Source organism: Nansenia antarctica (genome assembly GCF_963989245.1).
Source record: "Nansenia antarctica genome assembly, chromosome: 2".
NCBI lineage: Eukaryota > Metazoa > Chordata > Actinopteri > Argentiniformes > Microstomatidae > Nansenia > Nansenia antarctica.
In genome coordinates, this window is record NC_137675.1 from 64,828,841 (window position 1) to 64,844,918 (window position 16,078).

Sequence of the window (16,078 nt, forward strand, 5' to 3'; positions counted from 1 at the left end):
AGTAAATGGCACTGACACTGAAATATCTGTACTGCACACATGCGGAACTGGGTGCTTTGAAGTCATCATGGGCAATCATATATTTTGTAAGAAGAATAAATATGTAATTTCACCCACTGGCACTGGTTTTGCATCTTGTGTATCATGGATTAATTAAGAATTAAGAGAATTATTATTGTTTGTGAAAAGCATGGTTTTTTTAACAGTCACTAAAAAACTCTACTGTCATTGGTATATGAATGCTGAATATAGTATCTTGGGGTGAAGGGCGTAGTGCTACAATGTACATTTTGAACTCAATATTATTTGCATTATGGTGATGAAGAAAATGTAGAAATGCATGGCATTCATTTTGGTATGCTGTGGAGACTGGAATGGGGGCCGAAGGCTGGGGGTTGCGATGCTCATGAGTCATGTCCCACCCAGCCCTAGAACCCGAACACTTTTAAAATCGCTGCTCCGCCCCTGCTCTTGTTTACGAGTGATAAGAAATAATGCTGAATGCCTGTTTAGAGCACCAGATATCTCCTCCATGTCTTTCTCTTGCTGTTTTATACACACTACGTCTCCTTTTCTCCCTCCCCTTTAATTAATCAATCAATTTTATTTGTTTGCTGCTTTTTAGACAAATGTCACAAAGTGCTTCACAGCAAATAATAATAATACGAAACAATATAAACAATAAATACAATACAAACAATATGATCTGAGGTTTTATTGATGAGCCAGGTACACCAATCTGACAACAGGGAAAACTGCTGTAATAGTACAACTTCATTCTGTCTTTATTGCAGTCGGGCTCCTATGAAGACGGCTGTCCTCTGAGAGAGAAAAATATTGATTGATGGGACTGAAAAATGTATTTGTACGAAATATAGCCAATGGGGTTAAAAGGGGGCGGGTTCTTTGACGCACCTATACAGTACGTGCACGTGCATGTGAGCGGCCGTTATTCGTGTGACATATTTGGCCATTATTCATCGCGAGTAACAAAGCCTGACAGGATTGTGTAAATTAGCATTATTCACTAACAAAAAAAACCTATTTCTGTCATACACACTGACAGTTACTACTTTGAATCCTCATCAACATGGTAAGTTTTACTAGCTAGCTAAGGAGTATATTGTGGTTTTCAAAGTAGGTAAGCTAGCTAGCCGGCTAGTAAGCAAGTCCAGTTTAGCTACTAGCCAGACATTGTCTTAACGAAGTAAATCGTTCTGTGGCAAATGAACGACATTGAATGCGAGATTGTGGTGTCTCAAAATCGATCTGTTTTTTTCTCCGTCTAGCGTGAATGCATCTCCATCCATGTCGGCCAGGCCGGAGTGCAGATCGGGAACGCCTGCTGGGAGCTGTACTGCCTGGAGCATGGGATCCAGCCCGACGGCCGGATGCCGAGTGACAAAACCATCGGCGGGAACGACGACTCCTTCAACACCTTCTTCAACGAGACATGGGCCGGGAAACACGTCCCTCGGGCTGTGTTTGTGGATCTGGAACCAACTGTCATTGGTATGGTTGAACAATTATGCACTTGGGAGGGGGGGGCTCCCCTGGTGCTAGGAAAGAAAAAAAATACTGGAAAAAAACAAGAAGGGAAAAGAGCTGGTTTACATAAATAAAGGCTATGTACACTATCCACTATACTATACTGTACAAATAAAACACTATGCTGTACTCTATGCTATGCTATACCTATTCTAACATTTCCTATCTCTGAACCTTATGTAACCGTACCCTAGGGTTGGCACATGTACCCATGTGCATTGCAACCTAATGTTAATTAGTTACAGGTGATTTTTAGCTAGCGATAACAATGCTAAACTAATGATTAGCCAGCTAATGAGACCTGGTATGTGATGTACCAATGAAATGTTAATGCGCGAGCACGCTGTGATGTGTCTGCAGACGAAGTCCGCACGGGAAAGTACCGGCAGCTCTTCCACCCGGACCAGCTGATCACCGGTAAGGAGGATGCCGCTAACAACTACGCCCGAGGCTACTACTCCATCGGTAAAGGGATCGTGGACCTGGTGCAGGACAGAGTTCGCAAGCTGGTTAGTGTTGTCCTGGTTTATTAACAATTGATTGTGGTATTGCGCTTTAAACCTGTTAAAGGCCTGATTCACAAACCCCTCTGCCCTGTGATTTTACTGTCCCCAGTCGGACCAGTGCACTGGGCTGCAGGGCTTCCTCATCTTCCACAGCTTTGGCGGCGGAACTGGCTCAGGCTTTACCTCTCTGCTCATGGAGAGGCTGGTGGTTGACTATGGCAGCAAATCTAACCTGGAGTTTGCCATTTACCCTGCTCCTCGGGTATTGCAGTGCTTTGGGATCACCATTTCAGTAGATTATTTGATGAATTGCAGTAATTTATAATTTATTTTTATTTCCTGGAATTAATATATCATGATCCGTAAGTAAACATTTTAGGGGGAGTATCTCTCTAAAAGTTATTTTCTCTACTCCTTTTGTATGTGTTCAGATCTCCACAGCAGTGGTGGAGCCCTACAACTCTATCCTGACCACCCACACTACACTGGAGTACTCGGACTGCGCTTTCCTGGTCGACAATGAAGCCATCTACGACATCTGCCTCCGCAACCTGGACATTGAGCGGCCGACCTACACCAACCTCAACCGCCTTATCGGCCAGATCGTCTCCTCCATCACTGCCTCACTGCGCTTTGATGGAGCGCTCAATGTGAACCTCAACGAGTTCCAGACCAACCTGGTGCCTTACCCCCGCATCCACTTCCCGCTGGTCACCTACGCGCCTGTAATCTCAGCTGAGAAGGCCTACCATGAGCAGCTCTCTGTGGCAGAGATCACCAATGCCTGCTTTGAGCCCGCCAACCAGATGGTGAAGTGTGACCCGCGCCATGGGAAGTACATGGCCTGTTGCATGCTGTACCGTGGGGATGTGGTGCCCATGGATGTCAACGCCGCCATTGCTACCATCAAGACCAAACGTACCATTCAGTTTGTGGACTGGTGTCCTATGGGCTTCAAGGTAAACACCCATTTGAAGCTCATGATTACTGCACACTGATTTTTATTCTCCCAAAAAGTGTTTTGTGTGCAAATTAATCATGATGCCCACTTGAAATAAAACTAATAATTTTGGTATATTTATTTACTGCAAGATGTCTTTTAACCATCACCTGAATTATTTTGTCAAGTATGATTGATGGTTTCTCAACTGCTTTCTTGTGCCCTTCCTGCAGGTGGGCATCAACTACCAGCCACCCACTGTGGTGCCAGGGGGAGACCTGGCCAAGGTGCAGAGGGCGGTGTGCATGCTTAGCAACACCACAGCCATCGCTGAAGCTTGGGCACGCCTTGATCACAAGTTTGACCTGATGTACGCCAAGCGTGCTTTTGTCCACTGGTATGTGGGCGAGGGCATGGAGGAGGGAGAGTTCTCAGAGGCCAGAGAGGATATGGCAGCCCTGGAGAAGGACTATGAGGAGGTCGGAGCCGACTTTGTGGAGGGAGAAGCTGAGGAAGGGGACGAGTGACCCCACTCATTCAACACATTTTGCAGTGTTCTCTGCTGTTAATTATTAATAGGAGGTGGTGGCACCCTCTCAATGATATTTGGTCTTTTCTTTGATACTAACCTCTGAACTAAATCTGTTATTAAAGAAATAAATACAGTATAGCATGTCATGTTTATTTGCGTCCATGACATTTTTATTAAAATATTATTCACTTATTGTAAATCTTCCACACAGTGTTCTCTGCTGTTAATTATTAATAAAGTTCTGTTTTGTTCCCCCATATGTTATTTGTTATTTTTTTTATCACGTAAAAAGTTTATGTTAAGTGGGTATTCAGCTTGGAGTTTATACTTAAAAACGTAATATATTATGTATATATCATAGTGTAATGACCTTTTTCTGTGATGGTGACAAAGAGGATAGGCCACAGAATGAAGAAAAAATCTTTAAGGGCTTTTGAGTCTGGGATAGGCACTGACCATCCAGCTTACAGAGGACCAACACACTGGTGACAGTTACATTTTTTTATTGGTTAGCATTGAATGTGGGTAAATTAGTGAGCTCACTATTTTTTCCCATAATTTATACATGAAGCAACTACAAGGGGCTTGGATAATATCCCAATAGTTTTAACCCATTTCTTTATCTTAGAAAAATGAGCTGTGGCTATTTTCATGTGTCCTTAATCAACAATGATAAGGATATAAGGCAAACCTCTGGTTATAGGAGGGGCAGGGGTAGAGGTGCATGATTTAAGGATGATTTTGCTTAAAGAATGCAAATGCCTATTAAACCAGGCCAGTTTTTACTTTTTACTGTCATATTCAGTTGGAGGCACCTCAATCTTGCTCCCATTGTAGTGTGAGTGCTTTGTTCAGAGTGTTCTCTGAGATGTACAGTCGGAAAACTTGCTCTCCGCCATCTAACCCACGCACAAACATTTCAATCACCTACTTACCGGCAGGTAAGTCACACACAGTCATAAGGTAGGTGACCAATCTCAATATCCTTTAGAGTACACAATCAAAAGGTAAACAAACACATTTCATATTAATATATTCTTACATATCTAACTCAAAATATCTCTCTTACAAGTGTTTTTTAATCTAAACTCAACAACTCATTATGGCTCCAACAATACAAAAGATTTGTGATATGGTAATTAGATAGTACCTTTGTACATTTGGGAATTCGATTAAGTAATGTTGCAAATTTTCATGGCAAATCTATGTTTCTATTGCCATAAACGCACTGAGGTTTTGAAACAAACGCAAATCAAAGATGCGTCTGTAAAGTGGCACGTAATACAGCAGGGGGCAGTACAGCTAAATGTATGCCTTTAAGCATTTCTCTCCGAACCTATTTCCGTGTCCGGTCAGCCATCATCATCTTCAGTTCAGCTTTGCTTCTGCACGGTATGTCCTCCTTTCAATTTCAATTTAAACACACATATTGTTATGTTATTCTTGTAGGAAATATCGGGTAACACGTTATGGTTTTACTTTAGCTCATTTAAAAGACTCGAATTTTCACATGACTGAGAGTCAACGACCAGCCTTCCTCTGTCAATGCCAGTGGCTCTCTGACCTTGCCTGGAGCTAAGCTAGCTAGCTAACATTCAGCTGACATTCTTGTCATTTTAGACATTAAACAGTATTCACGTGTGTGTCTAAATGACAGCTTTGAGGTATAGTAACTGCACTACATAACGGTTGGTTGCTGTTGAGTTCTCAACGGTATCAGCTTGTTTGCTGTTTAGCTAGACAGCTAGCATAGCTATGAGTGTGGCGCTGTCAGTGTCACACTTGGTTGAAACCATTAATACACGTAGAGGTGTGGAACTAGCGTGCGCTTCATGCATCATTTGCAAATATGCTTTTTCTGTCATTAGTTTACAGACTTCACTTTTCTCGTTTGTTCTGGTCTGCCTTATTGCTGCGTATGGTACCAGCTATGTTGAATGTGTCGCCTGTCCGACTAACCCTTGGCCTTTCTATACCCTGGTCAGACACAAACAGAACAATGGCCGGGCGACGTGCTGCATTGAAAGCTGTGGACTGGTTGTCCTTCGCAGAGAGGGTGCCCCCTAACCAGAGGGCCATGTTTAACAACCTGAAGACGCGCACTGACGCCATCGGCGCGAAGTGAGTTGTCCTTGGTTTGTCATTAGTCGTGTCTGGTTGACTCACATCCCCGTCAAGGGATGTCAGTCCCCTGAAAGGTGTTCACCATAGAGTAGGCCGACCAGTGTGAACGTAAGGTTGACTGATTGTTCGAGATGTGTTAATTATGCCAGAGTTGTTTTGCAGGTAATTGTTTGTTTCTATCGGATCTCCGAGCCTATGAGTAATATGAGATGATAAGGTGAATCTGTTTGCTTACAGGCTGAGCTCCTTGCCGGAGAAGCCGGTCACCATTGACTGGAGCTACTACAGAGGTGCTGTGGCTAGAGCTGGCATGGTGGACGACTTTGAGAAGAAGGTGAGACCGAAAGACCTTTGACGTCTGATTTATCGACTCCAGCATGACCATCCACTCCCAATGCTAATATCATAGACTTTCTACTGACAATTGTTCCAGTGCTGAAAATGTGATTCCAGTCATGGAGCCGTTTTCATTATTATCAACAATTGTACCTGTCAGTTTGTGTTTCTGTCAGTACTGTCAACTAACTATTGTAGGTGTCAATTTGTACTGGTCTTGTCTCACTCCATTCCTTCTCTTCTTCAGTTTTCTGCCCTGCAGGTCCCTCAGCCAGTCGACACTCAGACATCCAAGATTGATGGTCAGGAGGCGGCAGCGGTGAGTGTAACTGGACAAAAGCTGCTGTACCTAATTTGTGACAGCGTGATTCTTCCAGGACTCACAGTAGTGTAAAAGAATGAGCACAGCATCAGTCAGTCAAATATGATTGAACCGATGGAATAATGAGATGATGATTAAAGGACAAGAATGCAGAAACTGATCTGTGTTCTAATTCCATGCTTATGTGTTCTCTTGCCCCTTTAGAATACAGCTGCTCTTGACTATGTTGAGGCGTCCAAAGCTCGCATTGGCCAATATGAGAAGGAGGTAGGTTATAGACATTGACATACACACACACACACACAAGAATATAGGGTGATAACATTAACGCCTGACTGATACTGTTTTGGGGGGGGGGCAAAATTCACTGATATATCTGCCCTTTCAAATTCCTTTTTTGTAAATGTTTCATAGGAAACCAATGGCAAAAGATGCTCTTAATACTGCCTAGGCAAAAATCCATACCAATGATAGTCAATAATGACCTTAAATGATCTCTATTGATAAATAGTGCAACATTTATTTATTTTATGTGCACAGTTAAGAATTTCATATGTTCAGTGCACTTCTGAAATGCATAGATTCAGGCTAGCAATGTTAACTGGTGAAATAAATTACTGCTAAATAATATCTTACTGTGTGACTGTATGACAAATAACTTGTTCTGTAATATCCTTTTAGTTAACAACTGTGGTAATTGACTGCAGTCCAAAGAGCTACCGTTACTTTGCTAAATTCAGCCATTTCAGTAGACACTCAAGTAACAGCGAATTCCATTAAACAAATGTTTGTTCATTCATAAAGATGTATATATGTTGTTCTGGAAAACCCCAGTTACACTGGTTTTTCTATCATTTTGGTATGCGAGGCTGATGCATGTATTCAGTGCATTATCGTGGAATATGTCGATACAGATATTTCTGTAAAAGGCCAATATCGCTTGGCTGTAACACACACAAACACACAACCTCAATTCTGTTGACCATGTCCTGTATGCCTGCATTCATTGTAGAATATTTGCCTTGCGATGCTTTAAAACTGTGCCCCATCCCTTCACTTGATTGATCCATCCATTTCTATCACAGCTGGATAAGTTCCACACCATGATTCCCTTCGACCAGATGACCATTGATGATCTGAACGACACGTTCCCTGAGACTAAGCTGGACAAGGAGAAGCACCCATACTGGCCACACAAGCCAATTGCTGAGTTGTAATTGCACTCGCTTTCCACCCAAGCTCTTTCGAAATAATATACTAATGAAAGAATGTATAGAGTATGTATAAAGTCTGTTTCATTTGAAAGACAGTTTGTGAAATTACTCAATGTTATTGAGCAACTCTTTACGGTCCTTAAGTGAAAATAAAACAAATATTGGAAACTTTTGTTTGATTGTGTTGATTCAGTAACATTTGGGTTATGAAGACTACAGTACAAGCATGTATCCCACAGTTATCTCTTGAGTGAATCAGCTGCTGTTTTATTGCTGGGGCCTTTCTTAGGCAGTAAATGAACTTGATATATTATTGGATAATGTTTTCCTTCATAATTTGGGCAGGAATATCCTCCAACACTCACTGTAGGGTCTCTTCCCATGTGAATACACTAATGACATTTTAAGTATACATTTGATCTCATCACTCATCCTAAAGATGACTGGTTTCATTTCCCTGTGATTCAATGTTATTTTACAAAACAAAAAAAGTACTTGTCATTGTCAGTCCTTGCGGTCATGGGAGAAGTCTTTCTTTCTTCTGTGTTTTCTCATGTCTGAAGGTAGGGATGGCCTCCCACTGAGGTTTCTGTCCTGATTATGATAGGATAAATCATTGTGCTACAAGTCTGCAACTCATGCATCAAACTTGGGCAGTCTGAACTTCAAATGATCTTTTTATGATGCACTGTCATGAACTGTGTTCATGCGTTAGTTATGACTACAGCATACATTTCAATTTCTCCATGGTTGGAAATAGGAGAGGTCTCATAGCATAGGTCTCTATGCATGAGGCTCTGTGTGTGTTGTTTTCTCCGTACAATGCTTTGAAGGTTTTGGTTAATGGCTGAAACATTACTTTGGCCTTTTTTCAATTGTTGACACATGATTCCTCATATCCTCTCCTCTGTCCGAGAATTGCTTCCTACTAGAAACGTATTGGAGGATAATATATAGGTTCCTCCCCTTAGATGTTCTCCTCCAATGTTTTTTTTAGAAGAAGCGAGTGGAGGACAGAGGAGAGGGTGCGAGGAATTGAGTTTCTAAAAAGAAAGGGTATTTGATTGCCAATCGGCACTATGGAAAAGTGAGCAAATATGCCCCAGTCTGACTTTAACCCAAACCCCTAAAAAACATTTCAGTACTTTCATACCAGAATAGAACGTTTGTCTACAAAGTGTATTGTCCTAAAGCTTCGTTTTTTGCTTTTGTCTCTAAACTTTTAGATTGTTCTATGCCCTAGCTACTAGGCGTGCTACCTGCTACCTCCTCATCCTTCGACTCTCTGTCCTCTGACCTCAAGGCCTGCACCATCCTCTCCACGCGCTCTTTGGCTCTCTGAAACCCTGCAAGCATGTAGAACAGAGCTCCGGGCAGCTGAGAGGAAATGGAGAAAAAACAGCCTCCCTGATGACCTAAACTCCTATCGCTCTCTCCTCTCCAGCTTCTCCTCCTCTGGAACAACTGCTAAAGCTTCCTACTATCACTCCAAAATCCAATCCTCTGCCTCTAACCCAAGAAAAATTGTTCTCCACATTTTGTACACTCCAAGACTGAGCTACTCTTCCTCCCCGGGAAAGCCTGCCCTCTCCAAGACTTCTCCATCACAGTCACAACTCTACTGTAACCTCCTCCCAGACAGCCAAGAACCTTGGAGTAATCCTCGACAAGGATGGGGAGGCGGGGGAGTGCCATTTGCAGTGTGTTTGTCTGACATCTTCGTCTTGTTGGAGCCAAACACAGCTCTATTATTAGGTTGCTGAGGATATGGAGCGTCCAATAGTGGTCCTTCCTCCCTCGGAGTGTTTGCTGAGCAGACTACCCCCCCCCCCCCCCCCCCCTCATAATAAGGAAACCATGACTGAAGAATTTGCTAAAATTAGATCAATCCTTTCTTTTGAAGATGCTGAGGTTCTGATCCATTCTTTTGTGACATCCAGACTAGACTATTGTAATGTCCTTTTGTCAGGACTGCCAAAAAAGAGTTTTCATGGCATACAGATGGTCCAAAATGCTGCAGCTCGCATTTTAACTGGGTCAAAGAGATACGACCATATCTCGCCAGTGCTGGCCTCCCTTCATTGGCTCCCTGTCCATGTTAGAGCGGACTTCAAGATGCTGCTACTAACATATAAAGCTGTAAATGGCACTGCGCCTTCTTATTTAAAGGACCTTCTAAACCCATATGTTGTGCCCTCAAGGGCTCTGCGCTCACAAGGCTCTGCCCTGCTGATTGTTCCTAGAGTCAGAAAAAGGACAATCGGTGAGCGTGCATTTTCTTTCCGTGCACCAACTCTCTGGAACCGTCTTCCATTAGACATCAGACAGGCTGAATCAGTGAACATTTTCAAAACCCGGTTTCAGAGACAAGGCTTAAGCCTAGTCCTGGACTAAATCACACTTTCAATGTAAAATCTCCATTGAAGATGTTTTTTAGTCTAGGATTAGGCTTAAGCCTTGTCTGTGAAACCGGCCCCATGTTAAAGACCCACCTGTTTTCTGTTGTCTATGTGCCATAGGCTGTGTATCTGTGCTGTGTAATTATGTGTGTTTTTTTTAATTGAAAATGAAATAGTTGTTTTTAAATTTGTTTAAAATTGTTGTTTTTACCTATTGTGTGTTCTTAAATTGAAATAGTTGTTTTATATTGTTTTAAACTGTGGCTTACCTATTGTAAAGCACTTTGACGTAAAGTGCTATACAAATAAAGTTATTATTATTATTATTATTATTATTATTATTATTATTATTATGACAGGTTTAAGACCCTTGTGGCTAAGGGAACTGCCCCTTCCTACATGCAGGCAATGATCTGACCGCATACACGAGCCGAGCCTATTGATCCTACTATAAGAGCCATTTATGAACAGCACACACACATCTGGCAGAGGTACTGAAGGACTCGAGGTAGTGTCAGAATGGAAGTTGGAGAGGCCAGGAAGCACAATTCCAGACACAACAGATAATGCTAGAAATATTGTCAATGAAATCAGTGAAGCTGGACTGGGCCCCCCAAAAAAAAGAGAGGAAAAAAGGAGAAAAAGAGGGAAAAGAAAAGGAAGAGAGAGAAATTGAGGCTTCTTTTCCATTATCTACATGTTTAATAGTCTCAATGTATTATAGACAATTAATGCACAATAGATGTCACCTTTGCCATTTTTGTATGGGGGGAAGAATGGATCCGAAGGTCACTGGTTCAAATCCCGCCAGAAACAAGAAAAACTAAAAGTGTCTCCAAAAGTGTTGTTTTGTGTAAATTCAAGATCCTGTGAGCCAAAATCTTGTTTTTTGTTAGTTATAAAATTATCAGACCTGTTTCTTTCTCTTGTGGACTGGGCATCACTAGCAATGTGTCTGATTGATGTCATAAATGTCAGATAAAATATTTAAATGTGAAAGATTTTTTATTTTATTTAAATAATCACAAAAAACATACTCACACACAAATAAATAACTATTTACAGAGAAGTGATAAGATTTATATATGAAATAGAACTTTTAATTAAATATTAACAAATAAACACACATTCACACACAAATAAACAAGTTAACCTGAGGTACTATTTACTACTAACTATTTACAGAGAAGAAAAGAGCTACTCTTCCATCTCATTCTCTCTCATCTGCTCGATCCACTGGTCCTTCGTCAGAGACTCAGTCATAGGACAATATGGGTGTCCCTTATAATGGCTGTGGCCAGTCAATGCCTTGGGCTGCCCACACTTCTTGCAGAAGTTAGGCTTTCCACTCCGTTTGTGGACGTTCGGGGCAGCCAGATGAGGGGCAGGTGGAGCAAACAGGGTTTGGAGAATGACAGGAGGAGGGAGAGCAAACACAAGGGGGGAAGGGGTGGGGTTGGAGGGAAAGTAAAAAGTGGACTGGTGAATGGTGGGTTTATATTCCCAAACACCTGGGGCATAATTCTAGTGGGGTGAGGAAACAGCTGCCTCTGGGCTGCCAGCCTGGGTCTCACTGTGGGTGCGGGTGGTGCTGCAGTGGCTGTAGCTGTGGCCTTTCTCTTTCTATGAGCCTTCCCTGCTGTGCTCTGTGGCAGGTGGTAGGAGTGTTGAACTCCAGGCAGTTGAGGGGCAACGGTAAGGCGAACCTTGCCTGGAGGAAGGGACTCAGCAGCCACAGAAAGGCGAGGAGGCAGATCAATGCCCTGCTGCAGCAAGGATAAATCCTGCCTGGCCACCCTCTTGTTGTGCCACTGGATGAGGGTGGTCTGGTTGACATGCACCAGCTGCAACGTGGTGTCTTGTAAGAGGGCCCCGTTGGCCAGAATCAGTTGCCGAATAATGTTATGAGAGTCCATCTTGTCAGGGTCACACCGTCCTTCTTTTTTGGTGACCTGTGAATCTGGCAGAGCCTGACAAAGATGGACTCTATCAGTCGGCAGCAGTCTGGCCACTGCGCAGGAGAGCCGCTTGAAGAAACCACACAGTGTCTTGTGCTCTCCACCCCAGGGGTGAACTCCGCCTTCTTTTTGGGGGACCTGAACCTCCCCGTCTTCAGCCTGTCCTGGTGCCGGGCAGAAAATACTACCCGCCTCTTGTCGTATTCCGGCAGGGCCTGCCACAAGCCGAGGATGGTGCTGACAGCCTGGTTACTGAGGACTAGGCTGGTCTGGGTCCTCAGGCCCACCAGATACTGTGCCATGCTGTCCACGTGGTCCATTCCCCCCACGTTGTTCTCATCCACTGCCTGAAAAATAATACCAATAACATGAGTTAGACACACATAGGAGATTAACAGAAACAGTTTTGGAGAACAGTGGATTTACAGGGAGAAAGAGAATAATAAAAAAAAAAAGAAGAATTACTTACCAACTGCTCTGCAGGCCACTGTGGGGTGGGGGTGGTGAGAGCAGAGGACTGGGTATGTGGTGGAGCATGCTGGAGACCACTGGTGGAGGCTTGGGCAGCTGATGGAGGTGGAGGTGGAGCAGGGGACCAGGCACCACATTCAGAGAGCAGGGTGGGCGGTGGGGTAAAAAGGGCACCACTGGCAGAGGACTGGGTAGGTGGTGGAGCATGCTGGAGGCCACTGGAGGAGGCTTGGGCAGCTGATGGAGGTGGAGGTGGAGCAGATTCAGATGATTCAGAAAGCAGGATGGGCGGTGGGGTGAAGAGGGCACCACTGGCGGTGAGGTCGTCAAGGCTAGCCACTGTGGGGTCAATGGCATCCCCTTGGAAGCCTTCATCCTCCAGTTCCTCTTCTATGGCCAGGTCCTCCAGCAGCTGGTCTGTCTCATCTGCCTCAGGGTCCTGCATGGCTTGCCCTGTCTGCCTGTATAAGTAGTCCATGCCAATAAGCTCTCCTGTTAACGAACATGTTATGAACTGTTATGAACATACAAAGAAGCACAGATATGTATAGTTCAAAATACAATGCACCCGTATTGTGAGTTCTAAGTAAATATATGTATTTCTAAATAATGAAATTTACCAGTGTACTGTGCGGGGGGACGGAAGGAGGGGGCGTACTTCCGACCAAACACCTTTGTGCTGTGTGTGTTTACACAATGCACCAGCTTTCCAGAGTAGCTGAGGAGAGCTGACGGCTTCTCTGTCACAGCTGCAGCAGCCCGGTCCTGATTCCACCTGTTCAGGCCTTCCAGCAAGTACAGCTGGAAGTTGAGGCTGTTGGCCTGGGTCCCTGAAAATAAAAGAGAATGCATGAATGAATTATAGCATAAACTTATTATTTTAATTTGCACACAGTCTCTTCAAAAGCACTAATAAAGAAGCAATCAATATGAACATTTCAAAATAACAATGATGTAATTGAACTCACCTGGAATGAACCTGTTCAGGTGGAGGTGGAAGGACTCCAGGGAGTTGGAACCTCGTGCAATTATCTAATCAGCGAAACGTGTAGCATCAGTGCAATGCCAGCAGCCTCAGGTAATGTTAACATCAACAATCAAAATGGGCAAAAAATGTGATCTCAGTGATTTTGACCGTGGCATGATTGTTGGTGCCAGACAGGCTGATTTGAGTATGTCTAAAACGGCTGATCTCGTGGGAATTTCGCGCACAACGGGCTCAAGAGTTCACTGAGAATGATACAATAAACAAAAATCATCCAGTGAGCTATGGAGGGCGGACGGAAACACCTTGTTGATGAGAGAGGTCAATGGAGAATGGCCAGACTGGTTCGAGCTGACAGAAAGGCTACGGTCAGTCAGCTAACCACTCTGTACAATTGTGGTGAGCAGAAAAGCATCTCAGAAGCACAATGCATTGAACCTTGAGGCAGGCTACAACAGCAGAAGGTCACATCGTGTTCTACTTCTGTCAGCCAAGTACAGAAAGCCAAGGCTGCAGTGGGCACAGGCTTACAAAAAATGGATCCCAGAGGTCAGCCTCCTTCAGCCCTGCCTCAGCTAAAGAGAGGCATCAGGTCAGTCATGTTAAACATGCTCCTCCTGTTTGCTTTATATATCATGAGTGGGTTAACCAATAGTAGTTGAGTATTTTCTTGTCAAATTATTTTTACTCCCACCACAGGAGATTCCTCCCGCTGAGCAGGACCAGTTCACCAACATGATCAATCGCGCCCAGCGTGGACGTATGGATGAGCAGCGCTGTTCCTTAGGTCCTACTAGGAGCACCCCCTCAACTCCGAAAAGCTCCAGTACTGTACTCTACTCCGAACTAGACACAAACACCCTGCTCTCACTCAAGTTGATATTCAGGCTCCTGTCGTCTTCACTGATCCTTTCTCTCTTACAGGTCCAGAATCTGATCAGTTTGTCAGCCTCTTCACCAACTCTCAAGGCCGCCAGCTCATGTCACCTGCTTCTCCAGGGATACAGAATGGAAAGAGTCCATCAGAGGCTGGACAGGATTCAGACCGCCTGTGTTACATCATCTCCAAAGCCCAGGTGGGTCTCATACATGGCAGAATACAAGTTCTCATACAGTAGGTTAAGTTATCACAGGTTAGCTATAAACCTCAGAAATAGGGTGCCATAATTGGTTGGTATATATCAGTAGTACTAATGGTATAACATGTCATAATAGAATTGGACATTTTCTTTTTCAGAGCTCCAGAATGGATGAACAGAGGTGCTCTGCACCCCACATCATCCAGAGCTCCATGTCTGCCTCTCCCCGACAGCAAAACCGTCCCCCCAACCTGACTGTCCCTGGGGTAGCCTCTCCAGACAAGCCACTCCAGAGGTCAGCCTCCTCCATAGGTAATTCCTCCAATTTATCATCATGATTAATCGCGCCCAGCCTGAGCGTATGGATGAGCAGCGCTGTTTCTTAGCTCTTACTAGGACCACCCCCTCCACACTGAAACACACCACTACTGTACTCTCAGGTCAGAACTAGATACATTGTTATTCAATTAATATAGCATATTCATGATTCTGTCATCTTCATTGATCCCTTCTCTCTTACAAAGACAAATTCTTCAGCCTCTTGGCCAACTATCAGGGCCGCCGGCTGGATGACCAGCGTGTGTTACTTCCCTCTTTACCAGGGATATGTGGGACTTCTGATGGTCAGAATGAAGGCAGTAAAGCAAAAGTTGTCAAGCAACCAGATCACATATCCTCAAGAGTTGAGGTAGGTCAGTGTGTGTCATCTCTAAAACTAACTGTAAACTAGGGCAAAAATCAAGCGCAGTAAAGAAGTGTAAGTCTACCAATAGTACAATCCTTTGATGAAAACCTCTGATTTTCCACCAGGGTGCGAAGAAAGATGAGCTCTGTTATACACCTCAAATCACTCTGACTCAAGAGACTCCAGTTTTATTTAGGAAGGAGCAGTCCAAATCAGCCTCTCAAACCCACACCACCCTTCAACCAAGCTCATCTAGAGATCCGCAAAGATCAGCCTCCTTCAGCCTTGCCTCAGAGTATGAGAGGATGCAGAATCCCCAAGCTCAGGTACACTGAATCATTTTTATTATATGATATGATAATAATAATGATATGTTTAGTTATATTTAGTATAGTTTGATGTTGATTTGTTCATGTAGCTTTCTGTACATTCTCATCATCAAACACCATCAGGCACTTTTATTTCCTACTTTTTATTTTTACCAATGTTTGCTTCACTACAGTCCTGAATAAATGGCTTTGTTTTCAATTACTTTCCAATAACAATGGAATATTTTCTACCAAAAGGTAACACTGAAATTGTCCATGTCCTTCAGCCCACAACTGGTAAGCCTACCGTATGTACAGTATGCTATTGTTGACTGTTCAGGGAGTGGTCAGTGGAAGAATTACATAGAAAACACTAATGACAATGGTGTATTTTTGTATGTAACAAAAATGATAAGATCAAGTAAAAGACCAGTGATTTGAATATTCATTTGGGAACTTTGAGAAAAACTTTAATTAGAATTGAACATCACTTTTGGTATCTTTCACAGGGACGCAAGGCACACGACCGGTCATGCTCTTTCCCAGAGATCGCCCTCACCTTGGGAACCCCAGGAGAATCCCAGGTTATTCCTCTGAGTCCAAAACCAGGCAGACCACTCTCTGTTAACCTAAACCTGGTTCCAATAGAGGGCAGTCATTCCAGACCCTCC

General features: G+C 43.6%; 3 protein-coding genes across 3 annotated transcripts in view; all 3 read left to right on the plus strand.

Moving 5' to 3' along the window:
- Positions 1-1,295: 1,295 nt before the first annotated feature.
- LOC308149605 (tubulin alpha chain, testis-specific-like) lies at positions 1,296-3,521 on the plus strand (the record flags this gene model as incomplete). The annotated part of the gene is made up of 5 exons (XM_080522472.1): positions 1,296-1,512; positions 1,909-2,057; positions 2,164-2,316; positions 2,486-3,013; positions 3,228-3,521. Exons 1-5 carry the CDS (start codon positions 1,392-1,394, stop codon positions 3,519-3,521), a joined length of 1,245 nt encoding a protein of 414 aa, XP_080378598.1. The 5' UTR covers positions 1,296-1,391.
- A 1,350-nt stretch (positions 3,522-4,871) lies between these two features.
- On the plus strand, positions 4,872-7,682 carry atp5pd (ATP synthase peripheral stalk subunit d). Its single transcript, XM_080522565.1, has 6 exons — positions 4,872-4,918; positions 5,512-5,647; positions 5,888-5,984; positions 6,234-6,305; positions 6,513-6,575; positions 7,394-7,682. Exons 2-6 carry the CDS (start codon positions 5,526-5,528, stop codon positions 7,523-7,525), a joined length of 486 nt encoding a protein of 161 aa, XP_080378691.1. The 5' UTR covers positions 4,872-4,918; positions 5,512-5,525; the 3' UTR covers positions 7,526-7,682.
- Positions 7,683-10,240: 2,558 nt separating this feature from the next.
- The window catches only part of cldnk (claudin k), a gene marked incomplete at both ends in the record, with an annotated part of 150,711 nt that continues 144,873 nt past the window's right edge, over positions 10,241-16,078 (plus strand). The window contains one exon of the mRNA XM_080524369.1: positions 10,241-10,280. Within this exon, the coding sequence (XP_080380495.1) occupies positions 10,274-10,280 (7 nt within the window). The remainder of the gene's footprint in view (positions 10,281-16,078) is intronic.

What these genes read in the sequence shown, in the direction of transcription:
- atp5pd (XM_080522565.1), top strand. Translation starts at nt 5,526, where the DNA reads ATGGCCGGGCGACGTGCTGCATTGAAAGCTGTGGACTGGTTGTCCTTC. An exon ending in ACTGACGCCATCGGCGCGAA is followed by an intron (nt 5,648 to 5,887) that starts GTGAGTTGTCCT and finishes GTTTGCTTACAG; the next exon opens with GCTGAGCTCCTTGCCGGAGA. An exon ending in ATGGTCAGGAGGCGGCAGCG is followed by an intron (nt 6,306 to 6,512) that starts GTGAGTGTAACT and finishes TTGCCCCTTTAG; the next exon opens with AATACAGCTGCTCTTGACTA.